Source organism: Ursus americanus, chromosome 23, assembly GCF_024610735.1.
Source record: "Ursus americanus isolate L20-20 chromosome 23, mUrsAme1.1.p, whole genome shotgun sequence".
NCBI lineage: Eukaryota > Metazoa > Chordata > Mammalia > Carnivora > Ursidae > Ursus > Ursus americanus.
The window spans coordinates 19,746,086-19,769,140 of NC_142149.1; the positions used below are offsets into that span (position 1 = coordinate 19,746,086).

At 50.2% G+C, this 23,055-nt stretch overlaps 1 protein-coding gene across 4 annotated transcripts in view; it reads left to right on the top strand.

Annotated features, from left to right (window-relative positions):
• The window catches only part of ACLY (ATP citrate lyase), a 40,003-nt gene extending 17,513 nt beyond the window's left edge, over positions 1 to 22,490 (top strand). For 2 of the 4 annotated variants that reach the window (XM_045781515.2, XM_045781512.2), the window contains 16 exons: positions 883 to 912; positions 3,439 to 3,580; positions 3,865 to 4,033; positions 6,520 to 6,624; positions 7,433 to 7,629; positions 9,322 to 9,403; positions 10,031 to 10,141; positions 14,022 to 14,149; positions 14,774 to 14,867; positions 16,687 to 16,841; positions 18,105 to 18,255; positions 18,447 to 18,590; positions 19,567 to 19,680; positions 20,468 to 20,550; positions 20,835 to 20,911; positions 21,509 to 22,490. In XM_045781515.2, the coding sequence (XP_045637471.1) occupies positions 883 to 912; positions 3,439 to 3,580; positions 3,865 to 4,033; positions 6,520 to 6,624; positions 7,433 to 7,629; positions 9,322 to 9,403; positions 10,031 to 10,141; positions 14,022 to 14,149; positions 14,774 to 14,867; positions 16,687 to 16,841; positions 18,105 to 18,255; positions 18,447 to 18,590; positions 19,567 to 19,680; positions 20,468 to 20,550; positions 20,835 to 20,911; positions 21,509 to 21,603 (1,877 nt within the window). In that variant the 3' untranslated portion in view covers positions 21,604 to 22,490. The remainder of the gene's footprint in view (positions 1 to 882; positions 913 to 3,438; positions 3,581 to 3,864; positions 4,034 to 6,519; positions 6,625 to 7,432; positions 7,630 to 9,321; positions 9,404 to 10,030; positions 10,142 to 14,021; positions 14,150 to 14,773; positions 14,868 to 16,686; positions 16,842 to 18,104; positions 18,256 to 18,446; positions 18,591 to 19,566; positions 19,681 to 20,467; positions 20,551 to 20,834; positions 20,912 to 21,508) is intronic. The other 2 variants (XM_045781516.2, XM_045781514.2) reach the window with 1 other exon arrangement.
• The last annotated feature ends 565 nt before the right edge of the window (positions 22,491 to 23,055 follow it).

A 23,055-nucleotide genomic window follows, 5' to 3' on the forward strand; every position in this document is an offset into this window, starting at 1 on the left:
CACCCTCCTCCCCACTATCTTCTACCCCCTTACTTCCTGTGGGGGCCTGTGAGCTGGGCAGGGAAGCTGTGGAGGAGACAGGGCGACAGAAATACCCGGAGGTGGCAAGGTCTCCCAGACTCTGCTTCTCCGTGGAGAGCAGGAGCCTGGAGCTGGGACAGCAGAGCAAGCACCCACATGGTAGTTCCTGGCCATCCCAACTCCTGGGGCTCTTCCTGTGAGCCCACCTTAAGAGCACACATCGATACCAGCCTATCTGCATTTCGCCTCCCTTGTCTGTCCGTTCTCTGGTTCATCAGACGCGACCCCTGCCAGCCAGCCCTTGCAGCCAGCATGAGATAATAGACATTGGTCAGCACGGGGCTGTTGCAGCCTCTTCCTGGTACAGACAGCGTGCGTTTGAGGCTTTTCGTGAAATAGTTCCATGGGCTCCAGGCACTCGAGATTGTAAGCTGTTTCCCTGCAGTCCCCACACCAGCAGCTGTGTCTACAGCACAGTGACAGGTCCAGTCCCACAGTGTCCTAATCATCTTATTGTGCTTTGTGGGGACAAACATGGGATTGGCATTATGAGGGTGGGGTCTGACCAGCTGCCCCTCTACCAGGCCTGGGGGCCTCTGGTGTTCTGCACCCCCTCCAAGCCTTCTTGCCTCTCCCATCCCCTCTCTGGCCCTTTGGCCTTTCTTGCTTCTGCTCTGCTGATCAGTGCCCTCTTCTCTTCTATTGGCTTCACTCCTGTCTATTGTGGAATAGATGAGAGACAGTGAGGGCATTAGCCCTGTGAGACTTGTCCTTGGGACCCTTCCCTCTTCCCACCCTCTCCCTCCAAAGCCTCCAGCCACCAGCAGGTGACTCAGCTGCCTTGGTCATTTTCTTTGACAGATTCAGTCCCAAGTCCAAGATCCCTGCAAGGTAGGATGCCCCCGCCCCGCCCCAGCTCTGTGTGTGGCTTTGTTAGCGGGTTATAGTCTTACCGTGTGCTTTGTTTCTCCCCAAGTCCTAGTCTTTGCTCTCCCTCGCTTTCCCAACCCTGCTTAGTCGCTCCCATCCCCACTCAGCGCTCTCCTGGTCTGCTGTCTCTGGCTCCACACTCCGGACAAGACAGGACAGGGTAGGGAGCGTGGGAGCAAGAGCCAGGCTCCCAGCCTTGGAGAGTGGAGTGGTGTCTGCTGAGGAGGGAGGGGCGTCCTGGGAAGGAGGGAGCCATGGAAACTGAAGGGGGAGTGGCAGCGCAGGGGCAAGGAGGGCAGCCTAGCCCTCCGGATTCCCATCTGGGTCTCCTGATCTCTTCTTTTCCTACTTCCCCCACCTAGCCTCACCACTGCCTCCTGCATTCCTGAGCTCTCAGTGCCAGCAGCAGGTTCAGATTTCTCTGGGTTTTGGTTGGAAGGCAGGCTAGACAAGGAGAGAGGTGGAAGCCCGGAGGGATGGTGCAGTAAATCTAAGCGGGGATCTGGGCCTTGCTTTAGGAGGTCACCACTTGCAAGGGACATTTGCCGCGCGCACTCACACGTTCACGCAAACACATGCTCCCCTGTCCCTTCAAAGCATCAGGGCTTCCACTTAACTTTTTGACATTTACAGCTGTGGGAGATTTTTCCCTGGGCAAGGGGAAGCTTCTGATGATGACCTTTGATCCCGTGCTAAGGAGAGGGGAAGGGGCATCTAGGCTAGGATCAGATATGCCCCTAGAAAGGTCAGGAATGCAGCCCTCTCACCATCTGCCTGTAATCCCTATGTTTCCTGTCTCTGGAAATAGCCCTTGTTACCTGAAAGACCAGAGCTGAGGCTGAGCCCTGTGCTGAGAGAACAGGGGCCTACCCCAGTTCGGAGAGCCCTTCCGCCCAAGGGCTGGGGTTCTCTTACTATTAGTCCCTGAGGCTGCAGAGGAGCCTGCTGGGGAACGTCAGCCCCTGCCGCTGGTGGGCTGAGGATGACGGCCCTCGGCTTTGCCATCTCTGTGCTCGAGGAGGAGCACTCTTGAATTCTGCCCTGTTGATGCTGGAGGTGCACAGGGGCTTGGAGAGATTCCAGGCTTTGTCCCCTTTCTGTACGCTCTTGGGTAGACAGATGCATGTTTGTGTGCTTGCTTACACTCTGACGTGGGGAGGGAGGTGTGGGCTCCCCCTGAGGGTGGGGAGAGGCCAGGGCCTCCTGGCTTGTATCCCACCCACCTCCCTTGCACAGTTGAGCTGCATTGTAATTTAGTCTGTAATCTGGCCCTGATGCCAGAGGACAGGATCTCTGTCCTCTGGCATCTCTGAGCTTCAGGTTCCCGGGCCTGGGAAGTGAGGGTACTGGATTAGGTGGCTATCTTTGTTCTGTGATCTCATGTCTCGTGAGAACCCAGATGGGTCTGGTGACAGCAAGTCCCAGGTATTGGGAGTAGCAGGAGTGTTCTGGTATGAGAAGCTTTCAGCTGAGAAGGAAGAAGCCAGCCTGTGTAGGGATGAGAACCCTGCGTGCCTTGGGGGAGTGATCTCGAATTTATTCATTCAGACCTTGAACCTGACTAGCCAAGCCTGCACTAGTACACTAGGTTAATTAATACCAGATGTCTCCTGAGCTCAGGGCCTTGTTCTCCCTGGGGGAGCGGAGAACCTCCCGGGGGCCTTCTTTCCTCCAGCGACTTGCACAGAAGGGGAGGGACAGGTCACTTGTCTGCAGGGTGGTGAAGGGGCCTTTCCCTTCAGGCCGTGCAAGCACCTCTGACAGCTTTTCTCCCCCCTTCTTTTGCCCCTCACTCTTCTGCCCACTGGAGAACTGCCCAAGAGCCCTGTTCTGAGCAGGAGAAGGCCACCTGCTAGAGGGCGGCGGGCAGGAGGGGACCCCACAGAGAATGTTGGGGGGGTGCCGTGAAGCCAGTATGCTCTGGTCAGAACCTCCGGTAAAAATAAGGCTGCAGCCACCCTCTTCTTCGGACCTCCACTGACCTAGAATCCCGAGGACTCGGATCCTGAGCTGGGCTGGTTTATATCCGGATTTAGAGGTGATGAGTGTTGGGTTGTTTCAAGTCGTGCGGCCACCAGAATTGGAAGAGCTTGAGGTGTTTTCTCAGAGTCTTTAAAAATAATTGATCAAGCCTTCATTTGCATGTAAGCAAAATGCTGATTATATGCCTTTCCTGTGAAACGGAGCAGGTCCTATAGGGGTTCTCCGCCTGTGGGTCTTTCCTCTGCACGGGACTCCTTTCTGCGTTCATTGCTAGCCTTTAGCAGCGAGGCAGGCCCTCTTAGCTCTTTTTGCTGTCTGTGTCACCTCTTTGCAAAGAAACCAAGCCACATCTTCCCCCAGTTCTCGGAGTCCCAGCCTCTTGACGTCCCTTTGCCATGGTGATGAGCCCCCTTCCCTGGACCAGGGTGTGGAGGGTTGTGGCAGCCCTGGCCGTCTCCCGGGAGTGTGTGTTCTGGGTGCACTCGCTGTGTCTTTGCCCACCAGGAAAGAGTGCCACCCTCTTCAGCCGCCACACCAAGGCCATCGTGTGGGGCATGCAGACCCGGGCCGTACAGGGCATGCTGGACTTCGACTACGTCTGTTCCCGAGATGAGCCTTCGGTGGCCGCCATGGTGTACCCTTTCACGTGAGTCCCACCACGGTGGGAAGCTAGAGATGGCTGCCAAGTAGGATTTCCTCATCTCTTCTCCCTCACTAAGACAGACCTGGGGGAGCCAGCAAGATTATCCCTTTTGCTGGGGAAGCGTCTGTCCTCCCAGACTGGGGGCGATCCATATTCCTGGGGGATCTGTTTCCCACACATGGGTCCCTTTCTCTCCACCTTCTCGATGAAGCTCTTCCCCTCGGCTTCCCCCTCCCCAGCCCTGACAGTTTGGGGTTATCCTGACCCCTCCTCCTCCTTTCTCACAGCGGGGACCACAAGCAGAAGTTTTACTGGGGCCACAAGGAGATCCTGATCCCTGTCTTCAAGAACATGGCTGACGCCATGAAGAAACACCCAGAAGTAGACGTGCTAATCAACTTTGCCTCTCTTCGCTCAGCCTACGACAGTACCATTGAGACCATGAATTACGCGCAGGTAGGTCAGTGGGCGCGGGGGTGGGGAAGTGGGGAAAGCTGAATGCTGTCTACCGGCACTGCCACCGGGGGCGAAGGGCTTGGCACTCAGGACCGGCCCGTGGAGCAGGAGGAAGCGGTTGGATACACACGATCTTTAGAAGGTCGAGGGGTAACTGAGGGCCGGCAGGCTGCACGGGGCTGCTTACCCAGGCTAACAGTCCCTTCAGCATCATCTGCCCCCACCAGGTCCTCCCTGTGCTGCTAAGACCGGCTTTCACAACAGGATCAAAAGCAACTTCTTATTACAAAATTATTACATGTTTATTATAGAGGAAACTCAAATACTATTAAGTAAAAAGAAAAAAAAAAGAATACCTCAGTCAATTCCTGTTTCCCAGAAACACAGTTGCCAACATTTGAATATATCCTCCTCCGTTCCTTTTTCTGGATTGGAACCTGTGGAATCACACTGTCCGTGATTGTTTTGTAGTCCCTTTTCTTCAGTTACTCTTTCCACATCCATAAATGTTCACCAGCAGCATCCGTGACACTTTCTCAGGTCTTGTGGTGAGCATCTTAGATGGACATTTGTGTATGTCCTTAATTATTTCCCCAGCATCAATGTCTGGACATCAGACTGCCGCATCAGAATGTGCGGGTTTGAAAGCCTTTGATCTGTCCTGCCCAGGTGCCCTCCAGAAAAGTTGTAAGGACATAAACTCCATCAGTGATTCAAGAATGCCTGCTTCCCTGTACCCTGGCCAACACTGAATGTTTGCATTTTAAAAACGTGTATGGGGGCGCCGGGGTGGCTCCTTCGGTGAAGCATCTGACTCTTGATTTCAGCTCAGGTCCTGATCTTAGGGTCATGAGACGGAGCCCCGAGTTGGGTTCTGCGCTGGGGGGAGAGCCTGCTTAAGATTCTCTTTCTCCCTCTTCCTGTGCCTTTCCACCCTTGCTTCCACATGCGCACTCTGTCTCTCTAAGATAAACAAGCAGGTAGTTGATAAGTGATAGGCATTTTATTTAATTTGCATCTTTTTTTAAAGATTTTATTTATTAGAGAGATTGCGTGCGCGTGTGCGCACACAAGTGGGGGGAGGGGCAGGGGGAGAGGGAGAAGCAGACTTCCTGCTGAGCAAGGAGCCCTTCTTGGGGCTTGATCCCTGGACTGTGGGATCACCACCCGAGCTGAAGGCAGATGATTAACCAACTGAGCCAGCCAGTCATCCCTAATCTGCATATTATTAACTAAGATGAGCTTTTATTTTTTATTTTTTTTTATTTTTTCAAAGATTTTATTTATTTATTTGACAGAGAGAGAGACAGCCAGCGAGAGAGGGAACACAGCAGGGGGAGTGGGAGAGGAAGAAGCAGGCTCATAGCAGAGGAGCCCGATGTGGGGCTCGATCCCATAACGCCAGGATCACGCCCTGAGCTGAAGGCAGACGCTTAACCTCTGTGCCACCCAGGCGCCCCTAAGATGAGCTTTTAAAAACATTTATTGACCGTTTATATTTTGTGACTTGCTCTCCCCTTTCTTTTTTTTTTTTTTTTCCCCCTGTGGAGGTATTTGTCTTTTTTGTTACTGATTTGTATGAGTCTTTGTAGATTAAGATATTGATTCTTCTGTTCAAAATTACTGATTCCAGACTGGCTTAGCTCAGTGTATGACTGGAGAATGTCAGCTTGTTTTGCCATCTCAGTGAAGCAAAAACAAAAGCATACCTGCTGAAAATGAGCAGCTTTTTTATTCTAGAGCAAAGTTTAGCAAACTATAGCCTAAGGGTCAAACCTAGCTCAGTGTCTGTTTTTATAAGTAAAGTTTTATTGAAACACAGCCAGGCTGTGTTCATTTATGTATTGTTCTTGGCTGCCCTCATGCTATAGAGGCAAAGTTTAGTAGTTACTGCAGAGACCACATGACCAAAAAAAGCCAGAAATGTTTGCTGGCCCCTGGTCTAGAGCCAGAGGGAGATAGTTCTCAATCTTTCCTGCCCACTCCCATTCCTTCTGGCTTTCTCCCCCAGCCCACTCTGGTCTGAGTGCGTAAGCAGCTCATTTGCGTCCCATACTGACTGTGGGACATAGAGTCAGAGACTCAGAGGACACAGTGGAAAAAGCCCATAGATACCTGCTTTATGTTAGGCACCAGGACAGGTGGGGAGCAGGTGGGTCTGAGTCTTGTGGGTTTTTAGATGGGAGAAAATATAGCTACTTTTGATAGTAGTGGATTTTCAGAAACATTTGTTCTTGCTTCGTTACTGAGTTACTGTGGTGTTAACTGATGGAGATTGGCTTTGGATGTCTACACCTCTCCCTTTTTGGGAGAGGGTTGGAATGGTCAGACTAGGGACAGAGGCCTATGGGAAGAAGGGGTTGCATACTGTTAACATACTTCGTTCTTAGAGCCTGGAAGGAGGTGTGGGAGGTGGGTCCTATAAAGGGTGCCGCCTCATTGCTTCATCTGAGGCACAAAGTTAACAGAAAGGGACTGTTCTTTAGATCCGGACCATTGCCATCATAGCTGAAGGCATCCCTGAGGCCCTCACAAGGAAGCTGATCAAGAAGGCGGACCAGAAGGGAGTGACCATCATTGGACCTGCCACTGTGAGTGTCCTTTCCGGAAAGCCTTTTAAGTTCAAGGCTGTTGTTCGAAGTTCTGGGCCCATAGAAAGCGAACTTGTTGACTCTCTGGTTCCCTCTTAGGTTGAAAAAATTCAGAGAGTACCCATTGAAAGTCAGTCTGTTCATATCTAGTTACTTAAAGTGCTCTCTCCCCGGTCCTTATCACCTTTATAATTTTAGGGGGCTAACGGGAAGAATTTTTTGTGTGTTTGCCCACCTTCATACAACCATAGCATAGTTTTTGATTATTCCTTTAATTATGAACTGAAGAGGAATCCGCTTCGAGGTTTTCTTGGCCCACAGGTCTTCACATAGAAAGAACTTGCTCTGGAAATATTTTGTTGTTCTTCTTCCTTAGTCGTTGCATTAAAAATTTGTCTGACAGTCAGATTGTTGAGTTAAGCAAGGGGCCTTTCTTTCCTCTCTGAGGCTGGGGGTGATGTTGAGCAGAGGGGCACACCTGTGTTTTCCACTTTTCCTGGGTGCTGTCACCCTTTTAGAGCAAGGGAGAGAGGACTTAATCCTGAGTATACATATTTGAATCTACAGTAGAAGCCATGTTTTCCAAGTAAGGTTCTCTTTTTTTCTGCGTCATGGCTCGCGAGGGAGAGGTGAGATTCTTCCTAAGCCGGAAACCCAGTGTGCAGGTGTTAGCTCTCTCGGACCGTTTTCTTCCCATCCTGGCCAGCGGGCAGTTGAGGAGGTGGCATTGGGCCTCGTGATTCCCCTGAGCTCCGTGGTCAGTCAGGAGCTTACACTTCCTCCCTGACTGCTGTTTCTGCCGTCACAGGTTGGAGGCATCAAGCCCGGGTGCTTTAAGATCGGGAATACAGGCGGGATGCTGGACAACATTCTGGCCTCCAAGTTGTATCGCCCTGGCAGCGTGGCCTACGTCTCGCGCTCGGGGGGCATGTCAAATGAGCTCAACAACATCATCTCTCGGACCACAGATGGCGTCTACGAGGGCGTGGCCATCGGCGGGGACAGGTGATCGGCTGGGCCAGGGTGGGCCTCCACGCTGGGGAGTGGTGGGCTGGGAGAAAGGGGGCACTGGGTCCTCCAATCTCTGCTTGCTGCCACCGAGGGAAGTCCATAAAACAGGGCATTTCTACCCCGTCTCGGGACTGACATCGGCGTGAAATCAGAAAGAAAAACAAAACCAGGGAAATGTTTTTCAAAGGTGTTTGGGCTTTGGGGGTAATTCTGTTTGTTGTCAGAGTTGTGGCCATAGGGAGGCAGCAGAGGGCAGCAGTTGGTAGGACTAAGTCTGAAATCAGAGAAAGGGCCTCAAATCCCAGTTTCTGTATTGACCAGGGAGGTGTCTTGGGCAGGTCACTTACCCTCTGTAGACTCCACCATCCTTACAGATCAAATGGGTAAAATAATAGCAGCCACCTCATGGGGCTGTTGCGAGGATTAAGTGAGGGTGATATTTATAGAAGGCGGCTCATACAGGGCCTGGCACTTAGCCGGTACTCGGCAGGTGTTAACTGTAGTCCGTAATAGTGAAAGGAAGAACTGTTTCTCTACTCTCTACCATGGCCTCACTGACCCTTCTGGCTAGCGGATGTTGGGATTTTCTTTTTTCCCCCTTGCCAAGCAGTTCTCCAGTTCTCTGCTGGGTGTCCTACGATGCATTTCAATTCTGGCAGTATCTATCTGGAGTTTGTACCAGATCCCACAGGTGAAGGGCCCAGCCTCACAAGATGCCAATGGCAAAGTCCAGGCTTCCGATGCTCCTGACCGACTGGCTATACCTTGGGGGGGGTCTCCAGACCTCCCTTCTTGGGTTTGATAATTTACTAGAATGTCTCGCAGAACCCCGGAACAACCAGAGGAAGGAAACACATGTGGCAAGTTATGGGGGGCAGTGCATGGCGCTTCTGTGCCCTCTGTGGGCACACCACCCTCTCTCACCTTACTAGCTGGCTACAGTGGTGCTGTCATCTGAAGGCCTGCCCGGGGCTGGACAGGGCCCATCCGCAGGCTGGCAAGGGGCTTTCTTGTGGGCTTCTCCACAGGCTGCTCAGTGTCTTCAGGGCCTCGTGGCCAGCGTCCCCGAGAGTGAGCGGTTCAAGAGAGAGGCCAGACAGAAGCTGTTCTTTCTAAAACCCTGCCCCCTTTTGTTTGTTAGAAACTGATCATCAAGTCGGACCCATATGCAAGAGAGACATGAGGTTGCACCTTGTTAGAAGAATCTGCAGCCATATTTTATTTTTTTATTTTTTTATTTTTATTTTTTTTAAAGATTTTATTTATTTATTTGACAGAGATAGAGACAGCCAGCGAGAGAGGGAACACAAGCAGGGGGAGTGGGAGAGGAAGAAGCAGGCTGCCAGCGGAGGAGCCTCATGTGGGGCTCGATCCCAGAACGCCGGGATCACGCCCTGAGCCGAAGGCAGACGCCTAACCGCTGTGCCACCCAGGCGCCCCTGCAGCCATATTTTAAAACCACCGCACACGTGTTCTGTAATCATCTCTTACTGCCAGGCAAACCTCCCTTCTCCTCCTTGCCTTCCCTTGTGCTTCATTCATTACCCCCCAACACTTGAGGCATCTCTGGGCCCTCACAGGACACCCACACTCACGAGAAGCCTCTCGTGTTCCTGGTAGTTTCCTCCACCTGTACATTCCTCCCCAGGCCTCCTTGATCCCATGTGTTCTCTCTGCTCCCACCAGGTACCCTGGCTCAACATTTATGGATCACGTGTTACGTTACCAGGATACTCCAGGAGTAAAAATGATTGTGGTTCTTGGAGAGGTGAGTTTTGTTTTGTTTTGTTTATTTTATTTTTCTGACTCTAAAAGTAATGCATGATCTCCATTAAAAAAAAAAAATGCATGTGTTTTGGTTATTTATAACTTAACGTGACAGTCCCTGGTAGTCCCGCTCCCTGCGCTCTGGGGCATAGAGGCTGTCACCGTTAACACTGCCATGTTTGTTCCAGAAAAACTTCTTGCCTCTTGGTGGCACAAGACATTTTAGTAGCAATAAAGAAGCAGCTTTTCGCTGACCTTGGTCTCTTGAGCAGTGCATAGCTGGAGTAAGGAGCGCACTTTTTTTAGTTCGGGAGAGTTCTTTAACCCCATTCCTTGCTTGTGCACCTAAGCAGGTCTGATCCGAAATCATCTTATACCCTTAGATCGGGGAGGGGAGAGTCCCAGGGACTCCAGAGGTTGCCCACTCCCCCGTCACAGTTCTTCCTTGCGTCCAGTCTCAGTCTCACAGGCTGTTATTCGGCCAGAGCCCAGGCCTCTTCGTTTTCTAGCCAAGCTGTAACTCAGGACTGCTGGTGCCTCTGACCCCAGCCGGATTTGGGGGAGCTTTTCCTGCTGCAGTGGGTTCTACTAACTTGCGGGCTTTTTCTCGTTCCCTGTTCCTTGGCAGATAGGGGGCACTGAGGAATACAAGATCTGCCGGGGCATCCAGGAGGGCCGCCTCACCAAGCCCGTGGTCTGCTGGTGCATCGGGACATGTGCCACCATGTTCTCCTCTGAGGTACAGTCGGGGCAGCTCACTCCTGGACAGGGAGGCCAAGGGGGGCGTTCCAGGGGAACTGTGAGGTCATCGTCTTTAGCAGCTCGTTCCTCCGATGATCATTTATTACTTGCTGGGTTACTGCAAGGTCCAGCCGGGGCCCTGCTTTCTGGGAGGTTAAGTCCCCTGGAGGGTGGGGGGGCAGTCATCAGCAGATGAAGGCCAGAGCAAGGCTCGGAGTCCCTGCTTGGAGTCGGCGCGCCTCTGTCCGGAGGAGCTGAGATGGCTCTGCAGGGAAGGTGAGGCTTGTGCTGCATCTAAGGGATGAGAGAGGGGTTTGCTGAGCCAAAGGGAGGCAGAGAAGGGAGAGGACACGCACCAGGTGCAGAACTGGGGAGGGGCTGTAGAAGAAAGCCAGGTTTGTTCTGGACGTGAAAGTGCCCGGAGGCATACAAGGACCGCAGCCGGGACAGGCAGCCTGCTCCTGTGGGTTTGGCAAGCCAGACCGCAGCCCTGGGACTCCAACTTAGCGGACCCTCTGTCGTGAAGATGGCCTATCAGTGGTGACGAAACCGGGGAAGCAAAGACTTGTCACTGATCAGTGATCAATAGCTGGGCAGGCTCCGAGCGTGAGGCCTTGTACGGGCAGCATGCGTGCTGTGTACGGATGAAGACAAGACTGGGCCATGAGGCTTCCCGCCACAGTGCTAATCCGTACGCTGAGCCCCCACCCTTCCTGCCAGTAAGCCTGTCACCCTGTTCTTCCTCTCTGCGATGCTTGCCTTCCCCGCTGAGATTCCTGCCCACCTCACGGTGGCAATACTTGTGCAGTTGGAAAATGCACCTGTCCTTTGGACCAGCAGTTCCGTTTCTACAAATTTACTGTAGGGGTCTATGCGTGAAAATATTTCCGTGTGTATGCAAGGAAACTCATGACGTTGTAATGGCAGAAAATGGAACAACCCAAATGCAGGTCAGAAGGGGATATGTCATCACGACACAGCCATACAATAGAAAACCCAGGGGCATCTGGGTGGCTCAGTCAGTTAAGCTTCTGCCTTCAGCTCAGGTCATGATGTCAGGGTCCTAGCATCAGGCCGCCCATTGGGCTCCAGCTCAGCGGGGAGCCTATTTCTCCTTCTTCCTCTGCCCCTCCCTGTGCTTGTGTGCGTGCTCTCTCTCAAATAAATAAATAAAATCTTTTTAAAAAGAAAAGAAAATGGCAGCTACAGGTCTTAGCAAATGCTCCATTCCATTCCCCAGTTCACCGATTCTGTGAAGCTCTTCCTGATTTCTTTCTTCTTGACTGCTCTCCCCTCCACCACAGCAGCCAAAAATAATTCCTCCCTACCCCTGCATTGTTTCTCTTAACCAGCTGTGCATTAAAGCCCTCCACCTCCCCACCCCTGCTGTGTTGGGGGACACTTCCCAACAGGGCAAGGACCTCACTCTTTCTTTCCTGGCTGGGCACCCATCATCACCCCAGAGATGGGACAAGTCCTCACAGTGTTTTCTGTCTTTCAATTAATTTTTTAAAACATTATAAAATGTCAAGCATTCACAAATGTAGTAGAGTATATACAGTGACTGCCCAGCTAATGGGTGATTTTTTATGTCTTAAGCAGGTCACATGACCTTGCAGAACTTTCTGCCCTATATAGGAGGTAAGATAGGTATGCAACAAAATCCCCACCTGTTGGCAAGCAGAGAGAGCTCCTCAGGAAAACAGAATTAAGAACTGAGCAATGGGAGTAGACACCAGAGGTGTTTGTATAGGTGACATTTTTCAGAACTGGGTTCCACAAAACACTGGTCCCGTAGCAATGGTCCTCAAAACAAAAACAAACCCAAGCAAACAGAAAGGGGAGCGTCTATAAATTATGAACATGCATAATCTATCTGCCTTTTAAAATTTTGGTTTTTGGGGACGCCTGGGTGGCTCAGTCAGTTAAGCATCTGACTCATGATTTCAGCTCAGGTCATGATCTCAGGGTCATGGGATCGAGTCCTGTGTCGGGCTCTACACTACTCAGCACAGAGTCTGCTTGTCCCTCTCTCTGCTCTTCCTCCTCCTGCCTCTCTCTCTCTCTCTCAAATAAATAAAGGGCACCTCGGTGGCTCAGCATTTTCCATGTATTTCCATGCATTTGAGTACAGAATCTCTTCTCCTTCCCACCCCATGCACCCATGCAGATTCGGTCCTATAAAGAACGCATCGGGAGCCTGTGCTTTAGAGCATGTGTTTTCAAGGGTCTCTAACCAGAGCAGCGGTTCCTGACCTTTCTGACACTTAAGGCCCCTTTTGTTATATGTAGTGGGTAAGAACACAGGGAGAGGCCACATTGCCTGGGTTCCGATGCTACGGCATCCTACCTGTGTGGCCTTGGGCAAGTTACGTTACCCCTCTGGCGTTCTGTTTCCCTTCTTGTTGGAAGTAGCCATTCATAGCTGTTGAAAGATGAAGTGAGTCAAGTGCACAGAAAAGTGTCTGTGTGTAGTCTTACGCAAACAGGTTCGATGTTACTGCGATGACCCACCTCATGCCGCCCTGATCGGGGTTTTGTACCACATCTCATTTGGTTACCTCATTTCCCGCATTGCGTGGTCAAAGACACGGTTACCATGTAGCTCTTTCCAGAGGTTTTCTCTTCCCTGATGCTCGCTTCCCGTAGCCAGTCACCCCCGTGCCATTGGATTTAGCGTTTCTCTTACTGCACCGTCAGGTGGAAGGGGGCTGGTGCTACTTGGCTCCAGGTGATTGTTGCCATGTGGGAATATAGGCCTACAGACAATACGAGTTTGTATCTTTTAAAATTTTTATTAAGATTTATTTACTTAATAAATAAATAAATAAACTCTTTCTCTCTCCATCCCATGACCCTGAGATTATGACCTGAGCTGAAACCAGGAGTTGGACGCCCAACCGACTGAGCCACCTACAATCTGACTATTTTTTTTTTAAGATTTTATTTATTTGAGAAAGTGAGCACAAGCAAGAGCATACACAAGCAGGGGAAGAGGCAGAGGGAGGGAAAAGCTGACCCCCCGCTGAGCAGGGAGCCCGATATGGGGCTTGATCCCAGGACCCTGGGATCATGACCTGAGCCGAAGGCAGACACTTAACCGACTGAGCCACCCAGATGCCCCATACAGTCTGACTTTTTAAAAAGAAGCTAGGAGGGGTGCCTGGGTGGTTCAGTCGCTTAGGCATTTGACTCTTGATTTCGGCTCAGGTCATGATCTCAGGGTCATGGGATCGAGCCCCTTGTCTGGCTCCGCACTCAGCAGAGTCTGCTTTTGAGATTCTCTCTCTCCTCTCCTTCTGCCCTTCCCCCTGCTTGTCTCTCTCTCTCTTTCGCAAATAAATAAATAAATCTTTTTTTAATAAATCTTTAGTAAATAAATAAATAAGCTAGACACTTGTATTTTGACATGAGATTTTTTTTTTTTTTTTAAATATTGGACCTATTTTATAAAAAGCATGTGCAGGTAATCAGACCCTGTCTGTGAGGTCAGCTCAGCCTCAGGTTGCCACCGTGTAATTTCACTTCTCACGGTGGCTCGCAACTACCTGCTGTTCTCCGTCCCACCCCCACCCCTACCCCCACCCCACCGTTGGCTCAGAGAGATGGGCCACCAGGCTTTGTGTCCTGGCTCCGGTACACAACAGCTTTGTGACCTCTGGTAAGCTCCTGAGCTTCTCGGTGCTGCAGTCCCTTCATCTCTAAGTAGAAAGTCATTTGGCATACCTGCTAAGTGCGGCTCTGTGAGGCCTGAAGTGATTCGCGCAGAGCGTTTAGCAGGGTCCCGCCTGTAATGGGTACAGACGTTCCCAGGAGCCTTTGTTCTCTCCCTCCGGGGATTAACAGGCCCAGTAAAGCCTCTCCCCTTTGCCTTCCAGGTACAGTTCGGCCATGCCGGAGCTTGCGCCAACCAGGCTTCCGAAACTGCAGTAGCCAAGAACCAGGCTTTGAAGGAGGCAGGAGTGTTTGTGCCCCCGAGCTTTGATGAACTTGGAGAAATCATCCAGTAAGTGGACGATGGGGAGGACGCCAGCCTCCCGCTCCCTTTCCAGCTCCCCCATGAGGACTGCAGCCTCTCTGACACAGAGGTGTCTGACATTCCTGGTCCCTTTTAAGTGACGAGTGCAATTGTACAGGTGGTCCGAAATCTCTTCTTTCTTTTCGGTTTTTGTTTTATTTTGTTTGTAGACACAGCAGTTACAGGCCGTTCAGACTGGTAGTAAAACATGTTCGGTTTCTGAGCGTACCTACTTGGCTGTTCTGTAAATAAGAAATGCGCACAGAAACGGTTAGAAGGTGTCACCTCTACGTGATCGATGAACAGTTATTGGATAACCCGTGTGTCTTCCCATCCCTCCCCTCTGTCCTTCCTTAGCCTCCAGATTCAGCTTTCTGTAAAGTCCCATGGGGTTGGTGGGTGGGTCTTGGCCAGACCCGGATTTCCTTCAGTTCTCAGGAATCCAGCTGGTGTGAGGCATCCCCTGGAGTAAGGCATTGCCAGGAGGGGGGGCAGAGCCAGAAAACCTGGAGTTTTGGGGTTAGATGGAGGAGCGTTCCTGGGATGGCTTCGAAGCACCCAGAAGCATGAAATCCATGGCTGTCTTCTCTCGTCCCTTCCCCCGCCTCCCAGGTCTGTGTATGAAGATCTTGTGGCCAGAGGAGTCATTGTCCCTGCTCAGGAGGTGCCGCCTCCAACCGTGCCCATGGACTACTCCTGGGCCAGGGTAGGTGCCGCCACGCCTCGCCTGTGGGTGAGGCAGACTGGGGGGCCGCTGGGGTGGGTTTTGAGTTGACCTGGCTCAAATCCCTGGAAGCCAGGCCTGCCCTACTAGTTGCGGCAACCCTACAAATCGCTGCTCTGGCCTCCAAACCATGCCCCTGAGGCTCACTCCAAGGGCATCGGAAGGAACCTTGACGATGATACTTGGACTCCAGCCCCTCCTTGTGTGCTGGAGCTTGTGAGCTTGCCCCTTCCAACCAACGGGGAAAACAAATTCAGGGCCCAAGAGGGCGAAGGGCAGCATGTCTCTCCCACGGCCACGTGGCCTGGCCTGGAAACGGGGGTCTGCAGACAGACAGCGTCCCCTAGAATTGTTTGCACTTGCTTGAAGGGGCTTCAGGGCGAAGCAGAGAGTCCGCTCTGCCTGCTCGTCTAAGCGACAGAGATGAAAAGCTAATATTCTTAAGACCCAAGAACTCTCTGAAATCCGTTTTTAAAAGACCACTAGAAAAATGGGTAGGAAGTGACCTTTCAACATGAAAAAATAAATGCTCAATTGTGATACCAATTTTCCCCTTTTGGGTCAACAAGGAAAAAATTCTTTGATAATATGTTGTGTCTCTGTGGGTGTAAGGACACTGGTGCGTTTGTCCACTGGTGGTGGGAGTGGAACCGGGCACAACCTTTCTGAAAGGCAATTGGGTAATATCAGATTTAAAAGTGCTCACCCCTGGGGCGCCCGGCTGGCTCAGTCCGTGGAACATGTGACTCCTGATCTTGGGGTCGTGAGTTCAAGCCCCACATTGGGTATGGAGATTACTACCAAAAAAAAATGAGTGTTCACACCTGATGGCATAGTGATTCCGTATCTAGAAAGCTACTTCAGGGGAATGCTTATGCATTCACACAAATGTGTTCAAGATTTTTCCAGTTGAGGGTTATCAGTGGAAGAATGGCTCAGTTGTGGTTTTGTCATATGATGATGGGATACTATACAGCAGTTAAAAGGAAGGAGCTAGATCTATGTATGTGCCGACATTTGTGGAGCTCAAGTTCATTGAGTAAATAGGACATTATGGGACAGTATATCATGATTATGAAAAAATGTATGTACACAAAACAGTGTTGTATAGTCTCCATGTGTCTATATATATAAATAAAAGTAGAGAAAGAAAGGCCAGATAGATGTCCACTAAACTGACAAACATTAAGGCAGAAAGGCGTTTTTAAATTAAAATCAATAGGGCCCTTCTCCCCAGTGGTTAGTGCTGAGATTGCAGTGTGTGCTCTGGACTTGGAACACACGTTTATTATTTTAAAATTCCAAAAAAAATTTTTTTTAAATCTTAAAGTTGATAGGGGATAATTGGAGAAATGGGCGTAGGCAGAGTTGGCAGCGACGCCCCAATCCCTTTCCCTGGGTGAAGGACATCTTGAAGGGATCCCCTGTTTCCACAGCCACATGCCTCATTACATTTTGGTGGGGGGTTGGCAGCTAAAGGTGGAGTGTTAGAAAAATTTCCCTTTGGGTTCAGTCTTGCATTTCTTAGCCAGGTGACCTTGGGTTGGTTTCTGAGCTTCATTCCCTCTCGCTAGGACATGTTTGTGAGGTGAAAACGAACCTGTGGAAGCGAACTGTGGCTGCCGTGGGCATGGCCCTCCTGTTTTCTACAATGAAAACCAGATAATAGAAGGGCTTTTGTACTTCTTTCTTGGGATGCGTTGGTCTGAGGGTTGGTACTTGGCAGTCAGAATTTAAGACCTGAGACACTGTGGTTCTGTGGTCACGTTGTGCTGCTTCCCCCTCCCCCGTCTCTGCTCAGGAGCTGGGTTTGATCCGCAAACCTGCCTCATTCATGACCAGCATCTGTGACGAGCGAGGACAGGAGCTCATCTATGCGGGCATGCCCATCACCGAGGTCTTCAAGGAGGAGATGGGCATTGGTGGGGTCCTTGGCCTCCTGTGGTTCCAGAGAAGGTGAGGTGTGCCGGACAAAAGATGGCAGGACCCCTCCATCTGTGACTCAGAGTTAAGGATTTTCCCCTGACCAGGGAGTGGGGGTGGGCAGCCTCGGGGAATATGTCCAGGATCAATCTTTATGGCCACAGATCAATTGCAAGGCCAGAGGAAAGAGATACCGGCTGTTCCTAGGTCTTCCAAGGACGGAAAGGCCAGTCTCAACTAAGAGAAGTAGAAAGCAATGACCTCATCAGGGATCTTGGATCAGCCCCTGTTCTTGCTGCTCTTAAAGAAATGAGACAGAGTAAATGCAGGCCTCTTGGGAGAGAGGTCTGGATGGCTCTGGTAGCTCAAAGAGTGCAGGCCTGGCGGCACAAAAAATTGGTTTCTCTGCAATTCCCAAACTTAGCCCTCCCCTGGGACTGTCAGCAGGGCAAGGGGGCCAGTGAGTACTGATTCACAGAGCCCTGGTTTGGGGTGGCACTGGGCAGAAGGCCAGGTGGAAGTCTTGTTTTGTGTCATGCCCTCAGCTACAGAGATGGATCTTGGTCCTGCTTTAGGCCCCTCTTACGACGAATTGACAGGTCTTAACACCTGAGCGGTGTTTCCCTGTCTGCTCTTGTATCCCCATGTTTCCAGATTTGCTCTTAATCATCAGTTGTGGGGTTGAACCCTGCAGGAGACCTGGGGCCTCCTACATGGAGAAGGGGACAGGAGTCTCACTTCTCCCTCCGGCACATGAGGGAAGCCACAAATACAGGTTACATTCTCTTGCAGCAACTCATGCTGAAAGCCATTGTCTAAAGAAGAGATTTTCCAACCCTGGTGGCTAACAGTTTTAAAAGCAGTATTTGCAGAGCGCCTGGGTGGTTCAGTTGGTTAAGCCTCTGCCTTCAGCTCAGGTCATGGTCCTGGGGTCCTGGGATCAAGCCTGGTATTGGGCTACCTGCTCAGCGAGGAGTCTGCTTCTCCCTCTCCCCCCCGCCCCTCCCCCGTGCTCGTGCTTATGCACTCTCTCAAATGAATTTTTAAAACTCTTTAAAAGCAGTATTTGCTATCAGCAAGTTAGGAGCTGCTCAAGCATCAGGAGGTTTTGCTGTGGGACTGCTTGATACAGTATTAGACGTGGGTTGTGAACTTGCTGCCCTTCTTGAACGTGAGTGCCTTATTGAGGGAAATGGGAGCAAGTAGGAGCTTGGCTCTTCAGGTCAGCATAGCTCCTGTTCGGCTGCTCGCCTCTGTTCTGACCCTCCTCTTAGTGCCCCTTTCCTCCCACTCCAGGTTGCCCAAGTATGCCTGCCAGTTCATTGAGATGTGCCTGATGGTGACGGCAGATCACGGGCCAGCTGTGTCTGGGGCTCACAACACCATCATCTGCGCTCGGGCTGGGAAGGACCTGGTTTCCAGCCTCACCTCGGGGCTGCTCACTATTGTGAGTACTTGCATCCTGGGAGGTGAGGACTGCAGGGGACACACGGCTTTGGCAACATGCCCTCAGCTGCCGCAGGGTCCTAGAAGGAGCCTTGGAGTGTAGAACCCCGTGACAAGGCAGTTTGGGGCATGCCAGATTGGACTGCAAAGCTGAAGGAGGCTCTTCCCAACATGGGCTTGCTTGTCCTACAGGGGGACCGGTTTGGGGGTGCCCTGGATGCTGCTGCCAAGATGTTCAGCAAAGCCTTTGACAGTGGTATTATCCCCATGGAGTTTGTGAACAAGATGAAGAAGGAAGGAAAGCTGATCATGGGCATCGGTCACCGAGTGAAATCAGTAAGTTGCGGCCCTCCTTAAGGACCCATCAGCAGGTGGAGGCAGGTGGGTGGTGACAAGACAGCACTGTTCTAGCTGGGAACACCCAGGCTTCTGACTCTTAACCTGCAAGGCTTTGGCTGTGTTGACAGATGTCAAAGATAAGGCTGCTATTTTTCCCTTTTAATACAGAATGCCCTTAAATAGCTTTACATTAGTGTTAGTTCTGGGAAACATTCCCTCCAGGCTTTGCAGCCACAGTGACCTCCTCCCTTAGCAAAGAGACACTCTGGGTCAGTATGGACTCCAGAAAGGGAGGAACCCAAAAGCCTGAGTGTGGCAGCCCAGGTCTGACATACTCTCCGGAAGAGGCTCTGCGCTATGGACTGGAGCAGTGCTGTCTGCTTGGGGGCCGGCGGTGGCAGAGGTCACTGTAGTACTGGGCGTTGGCTGGTGCCTGAACCACCTCCCTGCCCCGCTGACCAATTCTTGCTTAGCAGGGGTCTCTTAGCGGGTGGTGCAGCCTCACGCATGACAGGTCCAGGGCTTTCCTGAAAATTTCAGGGGTGCTCTGGTGCCCCACACCAATAAGTCCTTGCCAGTTTGAAAAGAAAGAACTCTGTTGAGCTTTGTTACAGTTGGAGGAGGCTGCTGAACTAGCGGGCAGCTGGTTAGTGGCCAGAACCTAAGACTTTTGGTTGGAGAGGAGGTGAGCCCCGGCCCTGCTGCTTCAGCCGAGGCCCATGGCCTGTGGCGAGTGCAGTTAACATCTCCAGGTCTCAGTTCCTTGTTGGTGACATAAAGACTTTGGAAACCTTAAGTCCCACAGCAGTGTCATCATCTGTGCCGCATGGGATCAGACACGTGGATCAGGTCCCGGAAACACATCTCCCGGATATGACGCATACATTTGTGTCCGTCTGTGGCAGGAGCGCAAACGTGTCTCTTAATAGTGATGTTAGGGTAGGTTCCTCTGTAACTTTGGGTCACTTTCTAGATAAACAACCCAGACATGCGAGTGCAGATCCTCAAAGATTACGTCAAACAGCACTTCCCCGCCACCCCTCTGCTTGACTATGCGCTGGAGGTCGAGAAGATTACCACCTCGAAGGTAAAGGAGAAAATGGCCCTAATTCCCACATCATGGCTTGTGGGTGCATTATTTGGGGGAAAACAAGAGCCAGCCCACATTTTGACTGTGCAGCCAAAATCAAACCAGGTTTTCTGGGAAATTCTGTTTCTGTTGCACTGCTAAGTTCAACAGATACATCTCCCGTGTCAACTAGGAATTGGGTCCTCTGCTAGACATTGGGAGTTGAACTTTCCTAACCAGCTGGGATATTTTGGTGGGAGGTTTGTAAATTATGGTCAGACTTTGTAGTTAGGGGGGGCGCCTGGGTGGCACAGCGGTTAAGCATCTGCCCTCGGCTCAGGGCATGATCCTGGCGTTATGGGATCGAGCCCCACATCAGGCTCTTCTGCTATGAGCCTGCTTCTTCCTCTCCCACTCCTCCTGGTTGTGTTCCCTCTCTCGCTGGCTGTCTCTATCTCTGTCGAATAAATAAATAAAATCTTTAAAAAAAAAAAAAAAAAGAATTTGTATTTAGGGGCGCCTGGGTGGCTCAGTCGTTAAGCGTCTGCCTTCGTCTGAGAGCGTGATCCCGGAGTCCTGGGATCCAAACCCACGTCAGGCTCCTCCGCTGGGAGCCTGCTTCTTCCTCTCCCACTCCCCCTGCTTGTGTTCCCTCTCTCGCTGGCTGTCTCTCTGTCACATAAATAAATAAAATCTTTAAAAAAAAAAAAAAAAGAATTTGTAGTTAGGTTAGTAGTAGTAACTGTGGAAAATTATAAAGAAAAAATGAGAAATAATAAGTGCTTTGAATTTTTTGCCTTCCCAGAAACCAAATCTGATCCTGAACGTCGACGGTTTCATCGGAGTTGCGTTTGTAGACATGCTTAGAAACTGTGGGTCCTTTACCCGGTGAGCTCTGTGACCACTTTCTTCTTAACAATTACTGATGCTTGTTGTTACCTTCCAGTGCTAAAAGCAGTGCGTGCTCATTACAGAGGATTTAGAAAATAGGGAGAGGTTTAAAGAAAACAAAAATAATCTCTACTCTACTCTTAACCACCCAGAGCACCCTTTCTCTACTTTGAAACCAAAGAGAGCTCGCTTCTCGTTTGAGGGCAGAAGTTGTACCGTTTCTGGGGAGGAGGGCAGTCACGTGAGCCGTTTTAAAACCACAGGTTGATTTTGTGTTGCAGGGAGGAAGCTGATGAATATATTGACATTGGAGCCCTCAATGGCATCTTTGTGCTGGGAAGGAGTATGGGCTTCATTGGTGAGTTGGAAGTTGTTGCTGTGATTAAGAATTCAGTTTGGGGGCGTCTGGGTGGCTCAGTGGTTAAGCATCTGCCTTCGGCTCAGGTCATGATCCGAGGGTCCTGGATCAAGCCCTGCATCGGGCTCCCCGCTCAGCACAAAGTCTGCTTCTCCCTCTCCCTCTGCTGCTCCCCACCACTCGTGCTCGCACGCACGCGCGCTCTCACTCTCAAATAAATAAAATCTTAAAAAAAAAAAAATTCTTTTTGGTTTGGTTTCCCCGGATGGTTCAGCTATAACACTTACCTATGTGGCAAGTTTCTACATGTCACATTATCTTCATCATTGTTCCTAATCCTTCCTTTTTAGTTTAATTTCCCCCTTTATCTTTGTTCCTTTGTTCTTGGAAATGACTGACCGCCAGCCCAGGAAAACAGAATGAAATCTAACAGTTGCCTTTCACCCAGGCTGCCATCTACCTAAGCAGTGGATCTAGATTTACTTCCTCAGTTTTTTTGTATTAGAATGATTTCTCATCCTTATCCTCTCCCCCTCGCCAAACTTTTAACAGACTCACCAACTCTTAATAAAAAGATGCCTTTGCTCCATATTTCAGGACACTATCTCGATCAGAAGAGGCTGAAGCAGGGGCTGTATCGTCACCCGTGGGATGATATTTCATATGTTCTTCCGGAACACATGAGCATGTAATGAGCCAGGAACCCCGCCGCAGTAAAGTGAAGACAAGCACTCCTCCCCTGGGAAACAAACAGCGTGCAGACAGCTGGCACGGGAGCTTGCTCTAGGATGGGCCTGGAATGTAAACAGCCACGGGTGTACAGGCACCGAAGACAGCCCCAGGCTAACACTGTTCAGTCCACACAAAGAAGCTTAGTATTTTTTTTTATAAGCATAGAAATAAAAACCAAGCCAATAAATTGTGACATTTGCTCTGCTACCTGCTGTATTTATTATATGGAAGCATCTAAGCACTGTAAGGATAGTGTTTTTCCTCATTGTAGGGTGTTATGATGTTGCTTTCTTTTTTCCATTAGTTAAAAAAAAATTTTTTTCCCCTCCTGGAGGAAGGGAATGAAACTTTTAAGACCTCAAGATACTATCAATTGAAAGCATCCCTAATGTCTTATTTTTCCACTTCCCTTTCTTCCTCGTATAACCCGAAGAGCATTGTGTTCATCTGATTTTTTAAAAGATCTTTTTATGTGTTATGTGTTTAGGGTTTGTTTGGTATCTCACTGAAATGTTGTATGTTGCAGACCAAACTCTGCTTATGTCAGGGGGATGGGACCATTGCATCCTTAGCCATTGTCACAAAATACGTGGAGTGGTAATTTAAAATGTAAAGTTGTAACATACATGTTTAAAACAAATGCAAAGCGAAAAGCTGTGAAATGTCCCGTGTCTTTCGTTCTCTGTATTTATGCAACTGATTTATCAGTGTGTTACTGACGTGTGGGTTCAAGGACTCGTCTCTAGCCAGTTTGCATCTGTAATCCTCCAAGATTCTGGCAGCTGCCACCTCAGTCTCTTCTCTGTATTATCAGTTTGGTTTCAATAAACTATCCAGTAACAAGACACACTACTGTCTCATGTCCTCCATATCCTTTCCTCTGTATTTCTTTGAACTATACTTACGGTTTTACTACATGTCATTTTTTTAAACGTTCATCCACCTCTTCACACAGAGAGAGAGAGAGAGAGAAAGAACTAATCAAAACACTAGCTTCAAAGAAAACCCCCTAAGGGGGCTTCTGGCTGGCTCAGTCAGTGGAGCTTGCGACTCTGTCTCAGGGTTGTGAGTTTGAGGCCCACCTTGGGTGTAAAGATTACTAAGACATAAACTTTTAAAAAAGTGAACAAATAAAATTTAAAAACAAACAAAACCCCTATGTTCACCCCTATATCTGTACCTCTCCCTTTCTCAGTGAAGAGGAACCAAAGCTCTGCCCAGATACTCAAGCCAAAGAGAGTCCTTTCCTCCACTTCTCTCTGGTTGCCACCTCCTATGCATGTACCCTTTCATTATCCCTCTGATCCATCCATATCTAGTCTAACTAGTGCCCTTAATGCCACTTTTTCATTATTTCTAGAGCCACCAGTGATATTTTAAAACACTAATAGAGCCACTCCCTTGCTTAATCC